At 38.1% G+C, this 19,074-nt stretch overlaps 2 protein-coding genes across 2 annotated transcripts; one reads left to right on the top strand and one right to left on the bottom strand.

Annotated features, from left to right (window-relative positions):
• Nucleotides 1–1,100: 1,100 nt before the first annotated feature.
• On the bottom strand, nt 1,101–7,899 carry LOC124878230 (transcription factor BTF3 homolog 4-like). Its single transcript, XM_047382084.1, has 6 exons — nt 7,789–7,899; nt 6,245–6,313; nt 6,052–6,165; nt 1,896–2,097; nt 1,755–1,811; nt 1,101–1,401 (listed from the first exon to the last, which is right to left on the bottom strand). Exons 1-6 carry the CDS (start codon nt 7,882–7,884, stop codon nt 1,355–1,357), a joined length of 585 nt encoding a protein of 194 aa, XP_047238040.1. The 5' UTR covers nt 7,885–7,899; the 3' UTR covers nt 1,101–1,354.
• A 126-nt stretch (nt 7,900–8,025) lies between these two features.
• Nucleotides 8,026–17,950, top strand: utp15 (UTP15 small subunit processome component). Its single transcript, XM_047382082.1, has 12 exons — nt 8,026–8,194; nt 9,690–9,802; nt 9,930–10,022; nt 10,377–10,561; nt 11,862–12,040; nt 12,258–12,383; nt 13,743–13,878; nt 14,143–14,227; nt 14,360–14,515; nt 14,618–14,719; nt 17,160–17,293; nt 17,407–17,950. The coding sequence occupies exons 2-12, from the start codon at nt 9,713–9,715 to the stop codon at nt 17,705–17,707; spliced, it is 1,587 nt and encodes a 528-aa protein (XP_047238038.1). The 5' UTR covers nt 8,026–8,194; nt 9,690–9,712; the 3' UTR covers nt 17,708–17,950.
• Nucleotides 17,951–19,074: the final 1,124 nt, after the last annotated feature.

The raw sequence follows: 19,074 nt of genomic DNA, 5'->3' as shown, positions 1-19,074 counted from the left end.
CCAGGGTCTCTATTTTTTGTTGTACTACGTAATTTAGAATATGTAGGGTTTTCTGATATTATTTTGTGTCTGTCGGCCTCTGATGAAGCCTGTTTGGTCCTTATAATTTATTTCTGGCAAGATTTTTTCCAATCTCTGTGAAATCATGGCAGTAAGTATTTTATAATCAATATTTAACAAACTTACTGGGTGGCAGTTTCTGCATTTCAACCCATCTTTTCCCTCTTTAGGAACTAATGAAATAATTGCGTCTCTCCAAGATGGGGGGATTATTTTGTTTTCCAGCACAGTGTAAAGCTCTTAATAAAACAGGGACTAACTGATCCTGCATTTCTCTATACCATTCGGAGGTAAAGCCATCTGTTCTCGGAGATTTCCCTCCCTTCAACTTCCTAATAACTGCTCTTAGTTCTGCTTGTTATTTTTGCTGTTATGATCGATCTGCTTATCTGTAATTCTGGGACTAGACAGCTGGGAGAGAAATGCATCTATATGCTGTTCATTATTCAATTTGGGTTGGGAATATAAAGTTTGGAAAAAATCCCTGAAGCATTTTTGAATATTTTCTAAGCATGTTTCAACCCTATTTGTATGTGTATTTTGTGAATAGATCTATCAGCTTGTTTTTGTAATTAAAATGCTAGGAGCTTTAGACTTCCACCCCCCCATGCATTGTAGTATTTTTCTTTAGTGAAGAGGAGTTCCTTTTGTATTTCTTGCATGCTTAAATTACTGTTATTTTTCTTTACCTCAATTTTAGTTCTAATTGCCCCCTCATTAAAACCAATTATTAATTGAAAATAACTTCTGAAAACAGCTTTGGTAGAACAGTATTGAGTTTATAGTTAAGACTTTTTAAAATATATGTATAAGATAGTTTTTTTTTTTTCCATTGAATATATTTTTAGTATTACAGTGATGATTGTGTTTATTTTTAGCTTGTATTTATAATTGCCTTGCAGCTCATTTGTACCAGGGCTCCTTGGCAGAATAGATAGATTACAGATTCTGCTACTCTCCTAATAACTCAACTATTTGCTTGAGTTTCAGTATGATGAACAGTTTCGTTTATTTGTAAAAACAAAGTCATATTGCTAATATGAAAGAAATTGAATCTTTATTACACAATTAATTCCACCAATACATTTTTGCTGCGTGGGTAACTGCAATGTAGGGAAGGCAGCACGAGAAAGAGAAGTTGTGCACTTTCTACAAAGTTTAGTTAGCTTTAACTGTATAATAACATGTTCTGTAAAAAGTAAATTTTCTTCTTCCAAGTGTTACATTTAAAATCAGGTTATATTTGTAGCCACAAATAAAAGATGACATGAACATTGTGATATTCTGATGTTGGTTAATTGGCCTCGTTCTTTGAAGCCTCATCGAAGTTTTCCACGAGATCTGAAAAACCCCCAAAAAGGAAAGAAAATGCCAGTGAGGATAAACAACTGAAAACAAAGTGTTAGACTAAAATAGAGATTAATTTGTACAATTGTAAATAATGTTTAAATTCCGATTTAATTCATAGTTTGTTAGCGATAAAAATTTGTCATTTAGTTCTACAAACATCCATCCAGGTAAACAGTGGCGAACGTAACGAAGGTATGGATATGAACCAGTCCAGAGCAGACGGACTAAAAATGTTTCACTAAATGTCTAGGTAATCATTTTAAGGGCTGTTAGTGTCATATTGAAATATCTAAGCAACAATGACTGTATTTCTAACTAAATGAGATGTAAATGCACTTGCTTACCAGGAACCTCATCATCTTCCTCTTCTACAGCAACCATTGGGGCTTTGTTCTCTCCAACTGTGAGCAGAGAAGGAAATTGTATTACTAGACCGCAGACACACTAGCGATACAAACAGGTCAGGAATAGTTTCTGGTGGGTACCTGGTTTGGGCAGGGTTTCTGCTAGTCTCCTGAGGCTAGTAAGACTGTCAGCTCCCATCTGGTTGAGGATTCCTGGAAGCATCTCTGTTAGCTGTTTATTCTCAGCGTGTCCTGTGATCGTGAACGTATTGGCAGCCAAGGAGGCCTGAACCTTTGGGTTATTGAAGTGGATCACTGTCCCCTGGTTTGTGAACATGTTCACCTACAGTGACAACAAAAAAAGATTAAAGACATTGTAAGGAATAGGGCAACTTTGCAGTTGCTTTCCATCCTGAGTCTATTTCAAACACATTAAAATCTAATTACTCGTCTTAAAGGATTATTTCTATGGATTTGAAAAGACAGTCTTAAACAATCATGCCAAATCTCTTGTACTAGTATTTCCCAAAGTAACCAGCACAATATTACGGGATCCAAGAGGGTTAATCGGAATAGAATATAGTTTTTATTAAATAACTTTAATCTTATGCATCCCACTATACTTACATTTTAGCTGTCTGCAAAACTATACCAGTTGAATACCTTTTACATTTCCCGCATTACAACAACGAACTTCAATGAATTTTATTAGAAATGTATGTAGTATTTTTTAGATGCAGTCTTTGTTGCAATTAAAGCTGCAAAAATTCATTTTTGCCGGTCCGTCTTTGCAAAAAAGATCGAGCTCAGGTAGATTAGATGGATATTGGCTGCCAACATGAATATCTAGGTCTTAACAGATTCTCAAGTTGAAAATGGATCTGCGCATTCACTTGGCCATCCTAACACATGAATATGCTACAGTGTATCACAAAAGTGAGTACACCCCTTACATTCCTGCCGATATTTAAGTATATTTTCATGGGACAACACTGACAAAATGACACCTTGACACAATAAAAAGTAGTCTGTGTGCAGCTTATATAACTGTAAATTTATTCTCCCCTCAAAATACAGCCATTAATGTCTGAACCACTAGCAACAAAAGTGAGTACACCCCTTAGTAAAAGTTCCTGAAGTGTCAATATTTTGTGTGGCCACCATTATTCACCAGAACTGCCTTAACTCTCCTGGGCATGGAGTTTACCAGAGCTTCACAGGTTGCCACTGGAATGCTTTTCCATTCCTCCATGACATCATGGAGCTGGCGGAGATTCAAGACTTTGCGCTCCTCCACCTTATGCTTGAGGATGCCCCAAAGATGTTCTATTGGGTTTAGGTCTGGAAACATGGTTGGCCAGTCTATCACCTTTACCCTCAGCCTCTTCAATATAGCAGTGGTCGTTTTAGAGGTGTGTTTGGTGTCATTATCATGCTGGAACACTGTCATGCGAAACAATTTCCAGAGGGAGGGGATCATGGTATGCTTCAGTATTTCACCGTACATATTGGAGTTCATGTGTCCCTTAATAAAATTTAACTCCCCAACACCTGCACTGATGCAGCCCCAGACCATGGCATTCCCACCACCATGCTTGACTGTAGGCATCACACACTCCTCACCTTATTGCCACCACACATGCTTGAGACCATCTGAACCAAACAAATTAATCTTGGTCTCATCAGACCATAGGACATGGTTCCAGTAATCCATGTCTTTTGTTGACATTTCTTCAGCAAACTGTTTGCAGGCTTTCTTGTGAACAGAATTCACAAGAGGCTTTTTTCTGGGATGACGGCCATGCAGACCAATTTCATGTAGTGTGGAGCGTATGGTCTGAGCACTGACAGGCTGACCCCCCCACCTCTTCAATCTCTGCAGCAATGCTGACAGCACTCCTGCACCTATCTTTCAAAGACAGCATTTGGATGTGACGCTGAGCACGTGCACTCAGCTTCTTTGGACGACCAACGCGAGGTCTGTTCTGAGTGGACCCTGCTCTTTTAAAGTGCTGGATGATCTTGGCCACTGTGCTGCAGCTCAGTTTCAGGGTGTTGGCAATCCTCTTGTAGCCTTGGCCATCTTCATGTAGCGCAACAATTTGTCTTTTAAGATCCTCAGAGAGTTATTTGCCATGAGGTGCCATGTTAGAACTTATAGTGACCAGTATGAAAGAGTGCGAGAGCTGTGCTACAAAATTAAACACACATGCTCCCTATGCACACCTGAGACCTAGTAACACTAACGAGTCACATGACATTTTGGAGGGAAAATGACAAGAGCGCTCAATTTGGACGTGGTCTCTTAGGGGTGTACTCATTTTGTTGCCGGTGGTTCAGACATTAATGGTTATATCTCGAGTTATTTTGAGGGAAGAATAAATTTACACTGTTATATAAGCTGCACACAGACTACTTTTCATTGTGTCAAAGTGTCATTTTGTCCCATGAAAACATATAGTTAAATATCTGCAGGAATGTGAGGGGTGTACTCACTTTTGTGATACACTGTATGTTCTAAAAAAAAAAACACCATTCTAGTTTTGTCTGTATGTTTAGCATGGGTGGGAGATGAATATTTGATCAAATCTTTTCATGCATCGAGATGTGGACATGAAAAATTGTGACTTGATTAACAAACAGCAAAGCTGGGTGATCTTAATGTTAACTCGTGACCTAATTTTGAACACAAAAAGGCAGAGCTGAGACGTGTGCAAGTGTGGCACGTGGACAGTTTATGGTGAACACATATTAAAGATCACATGCAACACATCCTGTACTGTCTGCACAAAATGGAAAAAATTACTCGGACATGAGCCACACTATATACAGGTTGTGTAAAATAAATGAAATATTTTGAAATACGACAAACTTGAATTACCATATGACATGTTGCCAACTGTTGGTGGAAGTTAAAACAGAACAGCATATGCGCCCAAGTCAGCCAGAGGACCAATAAACCAGTAAGGTCAAAGTTACCCTTTAACTAGGTGAAGCTAAATACTACGTTTATCGCATCTTTTGCTGCAGAGGATATACTTCCATCGAGTCACTGAAAACCAGGGCTTACACACTATGCTGCACTCTTTGGATAAACCATTCCACCTGAAAAGATATTATTTCTGAGGCTTTCACTTCAGTTTTAGTTACAGATAAAATAGAAGACAGTGGAGTTAGAGATCGGCCGACCGATCAATCGGTGGACCCCTAATTGGATTCATTATTTACATGTAAATAAGGTCTGGTTGTGTTAGTTTGGAGTGCACAGAGGTCCCCACAGAAGTCTTCCAATGTATTCTGTTTGTTTTTTGTGTTTTAGTGTGGTTGTGTGAGATATGGGTATGGTGTTACATCATTTGATTTAAAATCACATTGTAGCCTTCTGAATCATTATCAAATTGAATCATGAAATGCCTAAAGATTCCACCCCCTAATGTGAATGAGTTGTTTTCATGTTGGAAGGAAAATCTCTGTCCCAGTGTTTCACAGCTTCCAGGATTGCCCTAAATTTAGGTCTATCAATTCTGATCAGCTTCCCTGTTTTTACTGAAGAATAAAATTCTTGATCTGCCTTCTATATGGGCTATATGGGCAAACAGAAATTCTTATTGCTTTCTTTTAACAATGGCTTTTTGTCACTCCTACATTCAGGTCAGATTTGTGGAGTGCATAACTAATAGTTGTCTTGGTAGATACGCCTACCTACACCGTAGATCTCTATAGGGGCCTCTTGGCAGCTCATCTACGTAACGCTATTCTTGTCCAGACTGTCAGTTTGGGCTGGCAGCCATTTATTTGAAGGTTTACAGCTGTACTGTAATCTTTCCACTATTGGATGATAGACTGAACAGAAAGATTACATCTCCATGAGATTTTCATAGCTTGGGATGTTATTTTAAAACCTAATCAGCTTTACACTTTCCCACTGACCTCTTTGGTCCTCATGATGCTGTTTCTTCACTAATGTTCTACGACAAACCTCTGAGGCCACAGAACAAGGTGTATTCATACTAAGATTGCATCACAAACATATATTCTTTATTTAGTGATTTCTGTAAGCAACTGGCTGCACTTGATGTCATTTAGGAGTATCAAAGTAAAATAAGGTAACAAGAAATTGAAGCCACACTTTTTAGATAGTTATTTCAAAAAGACTTTAAAAACCATGTATCATTTTCAGGATCTTCACAGTCACACTGCACTTTATATTAGTATATCAGTCTCATAAACGTCCAATAAAATAAATTGATGTTTATGGTTGTAACGTGACAGAACATGAAAAAGTTATTAGCTGTACCTCCTCGATACCAGAGATGTTGTTGACGCCTAGTTTCTTCAGCGAAAACTGCAGCTTCTTATCATCAGCTGAAGCTGTTCTGTGCACCACCTTCTTCTTCCTTCGGGCTGACCCCTACAAAGCAAAGAAATTAGCTTTACCAAATGGTTCCGAGGCCCCAAAGCTATTACTTGGCAGCATGCAGGGAACATACCTTGCCACCAATGCGGACCTGCGCCTGCAGTTTGGCAAGCTTCTCCTGGTTCATTATCGACTCCTTCATCTTACATATAAGAGAATAGACAGATTTAAATAACAATTCTACTGGTACTAGGCCTAGGCTGGCTACAGGTATAACCAAGGTTTAAAAAAACTAATTCTGGTTGCAAAACATTTTCCTTTTTTTTGCTCTGTTGAATTAAAGTTTTTTTTTTTTAAATGAGATGCCAAATAAAGAGCTGAAGTGGCCGGAGTTAGTTACACCTTGTGAGTACCAGTATTATATATAGAACAAAGTAACACATGTTGCCGCAAACTGCCTAAAGGCAACTACACTTTTGCTCTGCTTACATGACAAATAGATTTGGCTATCTGGAAAAATTTGCCGATGTGAAAAACATAGATAGCCATTGATTGGAAAATAAAAGTGTGCCACCCATCATTCTTAAGATAACGTGGTTTTAAAACTAATGTTGATAGACTCCAAGCGACATGTCTGTTAAATAGCCAACTGCAGGCTCTACCTGATAATATCAGCTTATAATACTCTACAGAGAGCAGCGTTGCAAAAAGATCTAATATTTTGCGCAATAAGCTCTTGAATTCATTGCTAAAATTCAAAGGTTTAATTCTAGATTTTTGCTTAAGTCTGTGTCTCAAAAAAACAAATAAAGTATTAATTTACTTACAATTACGGAGACACTATGATATTCATACACAAGCATATCATACTCAAGCTTATACCACGGGAATCTCATATCAACCCATGTTTAATTGAGTTAAACAAATTTTCATTGACAAAGGAGTGTACAGTTTGAATATTGACTCATTTCTAGAAATTATTTTAGATTTTTATGTTATTTTGTTTAGTCTCATACCGTGTAGCCCTAAATGACACAGAATAATGAGGCGTAACATTGGTATAACACATCAGACTTTCACTGCCAACAGAAATTACCCCTAATGTCTCAATACATCAGTTCATAGGAATCGCTACATATGCAATCAAACTGGAAGTATCTGAAATAAATCCCCCTAAAATCTCCCTTCAGTTTTGCCCTTTCACTCAGAAAACCAACAAGAATGCACAGCTGTCATAAGGCTCCGAAAATAGCTTCACGCTTCAATGCCTGAGCGCAAGTTCTGCAAAAATCAGAATGAGGTGTGTAGCTACAGCTTTAGCATAGGACATGCTAAACATGGTTCTATTCGGAAAAGACTTTTTCTAATAACTAATCGATATTTGACACAGGGCGATGCGGTATATCACAACCTTCTAATTTCAGTTCATTTGATTTAAATACCTATTCATAAATGATGCTTAAATTCTAAATTATGTCAACAAAACGGGTTAGTTAGCAAAGCAAGCTAAAAAAAAAAGTAGCTTGGGCCTCCTTCAACTGATGTTAACAATGAATTAAGGAATATGTTTTCCCACGTTTAGTTTCGCAAGGTGATGCAGAATTAGTTTTAAATGCTATACTTCAACTGAATTAATATGTCATGGTTAAAAAAACAGAAAAACACCGACGAACAGACCTGGGAGTGTGTAAACACGCGGCTCACGCAACAGGCGATGGAGGCAGAAAGGAGTGGGAACCGGAAGTGACGCAAAGAAAAAGGCAAAACGAACATTACAAAACATTAGGTAGTGAGAAAAAAAATAATAATTATTGAGAGTAAAAATATTAAAGTTTCATGTAAACTATTTGAGGAAAAAAATGTTGGAATAAAAACTTATTAACAATACTTCATCTTTGTCATTGCGGAAGTAGTAACATTCAATCATGGCGTCCTCCTGTCCGCCAACAGGCAACGTGATCCTTCGATAAAATGAGAAAGTTTGTCTTCACTTAGACAACAAAAGTCTTTATATTTTAAAATTAGCCATCCTGCATTCTACATTCTACATTATCTGCATTCTGGGACCTTTTTCTGTTCCGAGGTGAGGATATTCTGGAGCCTCCTTTGTATAAAATGTTAGTCGTATAAACAACAGCCAACGTGTCCGTGTTAAGACCTGTATAATTATGTGTATAATCATGTAGCGGCCGAAACAATAATTTTGTTAATGGACGATCTAAAGTTGTGACGAATTACATCAGTTAGCTGTATGGCCTGCTGAGATGTTGCTGTCTGCTCCACATCGCTGACATCAAGTTTAAGTCTGTCTTAGTTAATTAAAGTAACAGATGAAACACAACATAGGTAAACTAAAAACTAGATGGCGTACATTTCTTAGATTAAAAAATGTTGTACATTTTTTGGAAACGACAAATAATGAGTATGTTACATCCCAGTTCCAAAGAAAAAAAAACTGATTTAAAAAAAATCTAAATAAATGCCACTTTTGTAATATTGAGGATGAATCAACAGAGCACGTATTGATATTATTGTGACGTGATTCGGTTTAGAAGTCAATACTAAAATGTATACAATCTAGATCCATAAATATTGACTTCTCATCTTCTTTTGAGGTAGAACTTTGTAAAGTGATGAAGGGCAAACATACCAAATTTATTTTATAACATTATTGTCATTAAATACTCTTATGCTGTTTTATTAAAACTGTCCTGACTTGGAATTAATTTAAAATAAACTTACTCTCCAAATTCTTAAAGTACGTTTCTACTGACCAAGCCATAAATCTAGGGAATTTTCTCTCAGATAGCCCCTTTTCATTTAGTTTCTGTTCTTAATTCAGTCTTATGTATACACTCATTGACCACTTTGTTAGGTACACATTGCAAGTACCAGGTTGAATCCCTCATTGCTTCAGAGTTGCCTTTAATGTCCATGGTATAGAATAACCGAAGGGTCAGAAACATTCATCTGAAATTTTTATCCATGCTGACATGAATATTTTATGCAGTTGCTGCAGATCCATGATGCAAATCTATCATTCTGTTATGCTCACTTTGAACTTCATCAAGCCATGTCGCGATGCCCAAATGCATTGAGTTGCAGCTGTTTGATTGGCTGATTACCTATTTGTGTTAAGCAGTTGAAAATGTGTACCTAGTAAAATGTTCAGTGAGTATACAGTTTATTTATATTTACTTTTCTTTTTGCTTCTGTTTTGCAATATGTGTATATTATTTCAAAAGTAAAATCACAAATAAGATTATTCAGTATCCTATTTTAGATGTTATGTATTTTTCTTTTCGTTGAACTTATTTCTTTCTCTTATTTCTTTTTAAAAGTTCAATGGAAATAGACAAACATATAGACATGTTCAAAGATTTCATTTTCTCTGTAATTCCCTCACGTATACCATGGAGCTGTATGATCAACTCTGGACCTTTTACTCAGCTGTTTAAACTGTGTGTAGTCTGCGTAGTGTTCTGTTCACTACCAAAAAAGGTTCTTCTCTCACCTGTAAACTCTTTAAATGCTAATATTCTTCTTTTAAACTTCTGAATCCTACTGTGTGCATGTAGGCTCTTCTGAAAGCACCATATAGATGGCGTCATTCAAACCCACAAAAATCCCGGTTTATCCAAAACTCGGAGAAAAGGTCACGCAGGACACACTTTACTGGAAAAACTACAAGGTGAGTCTCATCTGCTCCTTGCTCCATTGATCTTATTATGGGTAAAATAAATGGATTGAATAATTTGTGATTCCAAACTTTGAAAGAATCTATTGCCTGACATGTTTTTCCTTCCTCCGTCTCATAGGCACCTGTCCAGATAAAAGAATTTGGAGCAGTCTCAAACATAGACTTTTCTCCTGTGGCTCCACATAATTATGCTATAACTGCCTTTACAAGAGTGAGTTGGCTCTATTTGCATAAATTCTAGGTAGTTCACCTTATGTCATGGTCGATTCTATGTTTGTTTTCATTTACACCTGAGGATATGAATATCTTATTTACTAAGAACATCCAAAAAGGTTAAGGAAATACTTTAAAAAGTTCCCATTACATATTCATACCCCTTTATAGTTGGTTTGTTATAATTCAAATAAAACTGACAAAGTTTCTGCTGGTCTAGGCAATCAGGAGATGAAATTACACAAGCGATTTGATAAACAGTTCTGGTTTGAAATAATTTCTTATTCCAAGAGTAAATGACATACCTTTCTTCTTACATTTTCTTCACATTCTAACTCTTGTTTCTCTTCAGATCCACATCTATGGGCCCTGCTCCCAAGAGCCTGTCAAGACATTTACCCGATTCAAGGACACGGCTTATTGTGGCAGATTCAGGTCAGACGGCCAGCTGCTTGTGGCAGGATGCGAAGACTCGGTTGTCCGACTGTTTGATGTCAGCGGCAAGGTGGCGCTAAGGATGTTTAAAGGGCACACAAAGTGAGCCACATATTATAATTCTCTGCACTAGGCTAGAAACTTGAAATGTCAGGACATGAACACTTTTGTAAGCGCTTGTAGAGGTTATAGTGATGACAACTGCCAGGAAAATCCTTCATTAAAATTAAGTTGTGCAGTGTCTCTAATGCCATGAGAAAATTTTTCTTTGCTTTCAAATTTAAGGTCCTTATTTATTTTTCAGTATTGTCATAACTGTTGATCTTTCTGGAATAAGCTTGAAAAGGGCTGGTTTTTTGTAACGAGGTCGCCAAGGTCGTTAAAAGTTACGGTTTCAAAATAATGTTCCTATGGTCTAAAGTTTGTTTGTGATGCCAGAGAAAGTGCTGGAATGACCATATTTTTCTTCAGTTGAATGAAGCCCAGAGGTGTGCCTCACTGCCCCTTCCACACCTGTTGCTGCACACTGGCAGTCAGCTGGCCTAAAGAGTGCTTGATTACTTTTTCCTCGTTTACAGGAGGGACAAGAATTTTTTTAAAATATTCCCTGCTGTGAAAAAGACTTTCAGTGGGAAATAAGGAAGCCATAACCATCTTTTTCTTTTAAGATAAAACTGTTTTCAAACCATAAGCTATGAGCAGCATGTCTGTTAAGCAGTTGACTGCAGGTGGGCTACCTGAGCAGATAACCTGTGTAGTTAACCAGCTAATATCACCTTGTTATACTTGTGTTTACGTTTGAATAAGTGGATGTATGAAAATACAAATAAATTATGTGTTTAATTGTTTTTGCAGCACGACGAATGTTTTGTTTTTCTGTTGGAGTAAAACCAGTTAGGTCATGTTATATATTCTAGTTTTAATCGTTATTTTAAATAAAGTAATGGAGTCAAACTGTGGTATTTTTACCCAATGTTATTATAATGTAAGAATTTCATAGGGCTATTATACCCAATAGCAACTTTGTATTATCCATCCATCAAGATCGACTGCCTATCTGCAGTGATCAGTATATTCAGCTCTGACATTCAACACATTCAAGGCTAATATTGAAGAAGTTTGCTGACATTTTCAATCAAAAAGCTTTAGCTGTGATCATGTTCACATTTTTACCTATATAAACTTTCCATCTTAGCTGAATGAAATTGTGCTTTAGTTTATTGCCTGATGACAAAAACGTTGAATGATGATTTCTTGAGTGATCCATCGACTGAAATTCATGCTGATCCCAAGAACTCTGATAACCAATACACTGATTAGCCATTTTTCATAAAGTCCCTCTTAATGAAAGCGATCTAAAATGAATTCAATTATATTGATGTTTTGTTTTTTTTCCACTCAGGGCTGTACATGTCACTGACTTCACCTCAGACCGTTACCAGATCTTCACCGGGTCCGACGACTACACCTGCCGACTGTGGGACATCCCAAATGCAGCTGAGCTCACCACCTACCAGGAACATACAGACTACATTCGCTGTGGTGTTGCCAGCAAACTCAACAGAGATCTCTTCATTACCGGTGAGTCAGAAGGTTATCTGCAGAGCTGTGGGGAAATGTCAAAAGGACAGTAGGAAGTTAACCTTTTCCCTAATTAATGTCAATATCTGGTGCCTTTTAGGTAGTTTCTGACTTATTGCAAAACATAGGTAAAAGCAAATGGAGTCCAGATGTTTCCAGTTACAGCTGACTTACATAAGCACAAACCATATTTATTTCTCTTTTTTTATTGCTCCAGGATCATATGACCACACTCTGAAAGTGTTTGATGCCAGAGCAGATAAGAGTGTGATGACCATGGAGCACGGGCAGCCGGTGGAGAGCCTCCTTCTTTATCCCTCTGAGGGACTCCTCGTCTCAGCAGGTTGTCATGTTTATTCAACCTATGTAGAAGGTTCAGGGTAATTTATCTGTGCTCTCATTTAAATTTGTTCTGAGACCAAACATGAAATACACATCGCCACCCAATTTGCAAGACAGCATTAGTATTTAGGCATTACCATCCAAAAAGTAGAAATTGTTAATTTTGTTTCCTTTCAGAGAAACATGACCAAACATTGCAAATAAAAAGGAGAAAAATGGTTCAATTAAAGCCAAGTAAACATGTCATGATAGTTTGATCTGTGATTTTCCACACCGAAAGCAGCAGCAGCTCCGCTGCGCTCTGAAATCCCTTCATTTGAAATGAATGCTCCCCACAACAACGGCTCTGCGTAGCGCTGAGCAAAACGTAAGCGAAGCACAGTTTCCACGTCAGCTTGGAGGTGCGAACAGCTTGTTGGAGGTTGCACTGCACTCATTTTAGAGTGGAAATTTATTAAACTTTGACCCCGTTGTGCTGCGACGGATACTTTAGCCGCTATTGGAGTACATCTTATCAAATTCCATGAACTCAAGTAACTGAGCTTCTCCACAAGCTCCACAATGCTCTCTGAATCATAGGGTCTCATAATCATTTTTAGCTTTTTGTTTCCTCTCTGTTTCACTATACCAGGTTTAGAACTATTGTTTGTTTAAGCACAAGAAGAAATTGCATCTTAGCAGCTAAAATGTAGCAATCATCTACTGTTTTTGGAAAACTATGTACACAGCGCTGTACTCTGCAGTGGATGAACAGTATGCAGCAGCATCAGTGTTGCATGCAACTCCATTAGTTGTAGTTATATTCCCCAGATATTTACAGTGCCTTTATTAGTACTCCAGTTAAAGATATGTCTATATAGGTTTTAGGTTAAGTCTCCTTTTATTACAGGAGCAAGAGCTCACACAAGAAATAATAACACAAAAAAGTCCAACCTTAATTTCAGCCCATGTTAGGAAATAATTGTTTGTTGGTTGTGCCAACAAACTCTGGAGCTCTCTCCCACTAGACGTCTGTAACATTGACACTCCTCCCCTGTTCAAATCCAGATAAATATCTCAAACAAATCAGACTAACAAACATGACATGGTGGCCTAAATTCCAGGATATGATTTCCATAAAAGAATGTGTTAAATATGTAAGTAACAGAAATGCATGTTGGATATGTTCGGATTTTATTTTTTATTTTATCAGGAAGCTAAATAAGGATTATTTTAGTGCAGTTTTTTTTTTTTTTGCTTGCTTAGACCCCAAAGGAAGCTCGAGATTATATACAGTAAATGAGCACAGGTTATTAAGTTTATTTAGAAATATTTAAAATAAAGTCTTAATTCACAAATTTTGGTTCATGTGTTTCCTTAGGTGGGCGCTATGTCAAAGTGTGGGATTTATTGAAAGGAGGTCAGCCCCTGGTGTCCCTGAAAAACCATCATAAGACCGTCACCTGTTTGGCTCTCAGCAGCAATGGACAAAGACTGCTCTCTGCATCTCTGGACAGGTATAACAACTTCAAGATACAGTGAATTCCAGACGTAAAATAAATATTCTAAATAATGTAAATCTTGCTCTTTTTTGTCTGTCAAAGGTAGTAAATATGTTCTGCATTAGTCACGTTTATAAGAATCGCTGTGTGTACTCAAGGTGTCCATGTGCAGGAGTGGAAGCGCTCTTGTCTCCAACTTCTGTAAAAAAATAAAATAAAATAAATGAAAAGATGAAAGAATGAAAATGTTTTAATATATGGACTGTGCTTGTCTTTCAGGCATGTGAAGGTCTACAACACAACCAGCTATAAAGTGGTCCACAACTTTGACTATGCTGCTGCAATCCTCAGTCTGGCTTTGGCTGTAAGAAAAAGTTGAAATAAGTGAAACCTACATTATTATGATAATGATATTTGATATTGCATTGTTGCAACAGTAGTGACATCATTATGCGCTGATCTTGGGCTAAAGATGAGAACTTTGCTTTCTCCTCAGCCGGATGATGAGTCCATTGTTGTGGGAATGACCAACAGTATTCTGAGCATCAAACACAGAAAACACACCGAAGAGTCAATGGAAATAATGAGCCAACAGAGGCGGCGTCCGTCGTATCGTGTCTTTGTGAAAGGGAAAAATTATGTCCCAAAACAAGTAGGTTTCCATCTTTCAGTTAACATCAGGGCTCCTTGTGATGTTAAAATTGTAATTGTGTTGTTCCTTTATTTCTAATTTCCTTCCTTGATACATTTACAGGATGATTATCTTGTCAGCAAGCCAGTTAAAGAACATTTGGCCAAATATGACAGGCAGCTCAAGAAATTTAACGTATCCAAAGCTTTGGATACAGCCTTGGAGGTAAGAGTTTCTGATACATGTTCATAAACTTTCAGAAAATGAGCAAATTATGTTTTTATTACATCATGTTAGAATTTTATGTTCACATGTAAAGCTTTGTTATTTGTCATTGAACCCAAAACAGACAGATTTGGGCGCATAAATAATAATTAGGGATGCAGGATATATCGGCATTAACATCGGTATCGGTCTGATAAGTAAAACTGAGTCGATATTAATAACCAATATTTTTTACCATCTTGTTGCTGTTTGTGTGTGTTTCAGGAGAGGGAGGGCAGGGGGGTGGTATTTGTTGGGGCATGTGACAGTGATGCAGTGCAGGACAGTAGGGTGTTTAACTGAAGGAGAGAAGCAATGTCAGCATTGTGGTCGTTTTTTACGGTGTTGACAGGGTAGTGAGATATATATATATAATATCGGTAAATATCGGTTATCGGCCAGAACAGCGATATTAATATCGATATCAGTCTGAATTTTCATGTCGGTGCATCCCTAATAATAATCATAGGATAAGTACAGCATTATTTATTGGTTAATTGGCTTCGGCCATTGAATTTACAGCATCAATGAAGAAAAGAAAGTTAAACAATATTTCTGTCTTGAAACAGTTTCTCACACAAATTAAGTCTGAAAGTTGAGTGGTAACAGGTTAGAAGTGCCGGATGAGGTCCTAACAGCTCCCAGACCCAAATCAGTTCATCACTCTGTGGAGCATCACATTAAACAACACAGGTCCAGCACAATATTGTGCAGAAGTGCTCAACTTAAAATTATGTCATGCGCTTTCCTGTGGTGTTTACATAGCTACTCCAGGGCAAACCTACCTCTCTTTCAATACCCACAAACTACTGCTCTACAGCCTTCGGGGTCCAAACGTGTCCATTTCCGATACCTGACTAAGAGGTCTAGGTTTCCAAAACAATTCTTCTTCTTTGGAGCGACAGGTTTCTCTTCTTAAAGCCTGGTTCACACTGCAAAATTTTCAAATTGTTGGTTGATTTTTTCGAACCCTGAAATCGTGGATATAGCAGGTTTGGTCCTACAGTGTGGTGTACAGCCACACAGCCAGCACAACACACCACACACGAATAGATTTAAGTCACGAACATTCAGATGTCAGACGTGTTCAAATGTGAGTTCAGAGTAAATAAACATGGCAGACAAGGAAGAAGCAATGGCGACCATTTGTGTAGTAAATTTTACTTAGAAAAACATTCCAAAAAGAAAAGGCATTGGTTAAAGGAGTGGAGACAGGTTCTGTACTTCCTACACTGTAATGGAGGTGAGTATTTTGATATTTTTTCCCTAGGGAAACACCTCGCTTTCTGATTGGCTACACGTCACATTCAACAAGGTGCTTGTTTTGTCATTGGGGAACACCCCACACGCTACAAAATTGGGCCAAGACAGTCCAACATGTTAAATATCTCCGATTTGAGGTCAGAGTGGCCCCGATGTCCTTCCGAGCATACTAGATCACTCTTAACACACCACACACAGCAGGAATATCTCATAAGATCATCTTTAGAGCAATCATGATAATCACGGCATGTTGGAAGAGGAAAATCGGGTCATAACTCCAGGCATAAATGTGGTTCTAAATGTGGTTCTTGATTTTGGCAGAACTCCATTATTGCATGCCTTGGAAGATGAACTTCACTTGGTATTCACTTCATTGCTTTGCAACAAAAAACAGTTTGATCCAGAAAACCCACACCTTCTTTAATTATGTACAACACATCTTTGCTCTTGATTGTTGGCATTTCCTTACATCCGGGTCCTGAATTTACTAAATTTAAAGTTCTATGGAAACAGTCATAAATAAATCACACAGTCCAGATTCATGCAGGAAGAATGACAGCAGCCATATTCCCAAGAAATCTTGAGGTCAGTCCCATCCCTCCAAAAGTATTAAGTATTCACGTTCCTTTTATATCCATCCTGTCAAATAACTGGGCAAGCGTGCAGTTCTGTTATTTTGGACACTGAACAACTTCCTTGCGCAATCTGAGACCTCCCATAGAATAAGAGCATAGCCTAAGCTCATTTCCAGATTGATAAATCCCAAAATTTAAAACAACATGACCATGCACCGGGTACTCCGGCTTCCTCCCACAGTCCAAAGACATGCCTGTTAGGTTAATTGGTCACTCTAAATTGCCATTAGGTGTATGAATGAGTGTGTGCATGGTTGTTTGTGTGTTGCCCTGCGATGGACTGGCGACGTGTCCAGGGTGTACCCCGCCTCTCGCCCATAGATTGCTGGAGATAGGCACCAGCTTCCCCGCGACCTACTGTGGAATAAGCGGTAGAAAATGACTGACTGACTGATGACCATGCATATTTTCTACTGTTTGATAAATGGGCGGCAGTATGAGTAAAGAACGGGTCAGTTGGTTTAAAAAAGCTAAGTTGTTTCTGTAATCTTCTTTTCCAATAGACGTGGTTTAGATGGAGGAAGCCAGAGATAACTGTGGCTGTAATGAAAGAGCTGAATCGCAGAGGAACTCTAAAGAACGCACTAGCAGGAAGAGATGAGGAGCAGCTCTCTCGGTTACTCCACTTCGTCATCGGGTATGAAGCAGATCAGATCAGTAAAGTTGCAAAATAAAACCAAGGAGGTCACAATGTATTGATCAGTTTAAAGTTTAAATCTATAAGATCGCCTTTTCCTGTTTCTTCCTCAGAAATGTGGTCGACACCAGGTTCGCCCCCATTCTCGTAACTGCAGCGGAGATGATCCTTGACATCTATAAGTCTGTGATTGGTCAGTCGGTGCTGATCGACCGGCAGCTGCTGCGCCTGCAGAACTTGCTGGAGACAGAGATCAACTTGGAGCGGGAGCTTCTTGAGGTCCTGGGAATGTTGGACACCATGTTTGCCACCTCCATCGCCCGTAAGGAGGTGCCGACCTCCGACATTGGCAGATATAATGGCCTGGCTCAGGGAGAAGTGAGCAGCTCGAGACCAGAGCTTCAAGTCACCTGAGATCGACTGAGAGGAAGAACTGATTTTAGACTGTGTTAGGGTGATTTTTATAAAATCTCGATTGGAGGCATCAGAATCGTTTTCTGTGTATAAACATCACCAAACAAAATTTTTTTTATCAGATCTGTGTTGTGTCCCACATTTTTGCCCAGTGATAGATATGAGGTTCATATGATATGAGGCTGCTATTTGTTATAGAGCAAAGTCTTTTATCATTAAACAAAGATCTTTTGACTGAACTAACATTTGTTTCCAACCTCCTTGAATGAAATTGGAATATTCAATGAGATTTCTCTTTTTGTGATGCCTAACACCAAACAATTTCACCCAACTGCACAATTATACCAGAATTGTTAGCTAACACCTCAAAATGTTTTCGGACAGACACCTAATTTGCACAGGACAAGCTGAAAATGCAAAATCCCGAGCAGCCGCAGCAGGCTGATCACAGCTGGCTTGATTGGTTATAAATTTTAATCAGCTGCTCTGTTTTGCTGTAAAAGCTGTTTCAAGCCTTCAGAGATGTCACAAACCAACAGAAAGAGGCAGTTGTACTCTTCCAAAAAACACTTTCCAGTCTAACTGAAATGTTTATTTTGTGAAATATCACTATACCTATAATTAGCTTCTAGACTTGGGTGTAGGATTAGTTTTCTGCCCTGTTTGAACAGCTAATGAGATGTCAACCAATCACAGCAGAGCAGGCCTCCATTTGACCCATTTTAGCTCTAACCCATCTGGTTTCTGCATGGGTGCCAAAGGAAAACCGGACCATAAATTTACTATGTGAAGACTTTCTGAATGTTTGGATATAAGTCATATTTCTTTAATCTGAATACTTGTAATTAACATTTTCAGGTGTTATTGTATGTGTGCCTGAAGTGCTTACATAATATTCACACTCATAAGCAGAGAAAAATAAATGTTTTTTTAGACGTCTTAGCAGTTTTGTGTTGAAAAAAAAAATAGGGATCAGTTGGCTTTTTGGTAGTTTCAAAAGTATTCATACCCCTTGAACATTTCCACATTTTGTCAGATTAAAGATACCAAGTTTAATGCATTTTTATCAGGATTTTTTTGTGATAGCCTAACACAATGTTGACTATAATTGTAAAGTGGAAGGAAAATTACATGTGGTATTTCAATCTTTATATATTAGAAATCTAAAGTGTGACATGCATTTATGTTCAGACCCCTTTACTCGGATACAAACGCTTTAAGAACATTTAAAACAACATTCCAAGCCTTGAATATCTCACAAAGGTATTCAGTCAGTCATCTGAAAATGGAAAGAGTGTGGCACAACTGCAAACCTACTATGACATGATCGTCCACCTAAACTGGCACGTCATCGAAGAAGCAGCCAA

This window comes from Girardinichthys multiradiatus, chromosome 12 (assembly GCF_021462225.1).
Source record: "Girardinichthys multiradiatus isolate DD_20200921_A chromosome 12, DD_fGirMul_XY1, whole genome shotgun sequence".
NCBI lineage: Eukaryota > Metazoa > Chordata > Actinopteri > Cyprinodontiformes > Goodeidae > Girardinichthys > Girardinichthys multiradiatus.
This window is presented reverse-complemented; position numbering and strand designations above follow the sequence as displayed.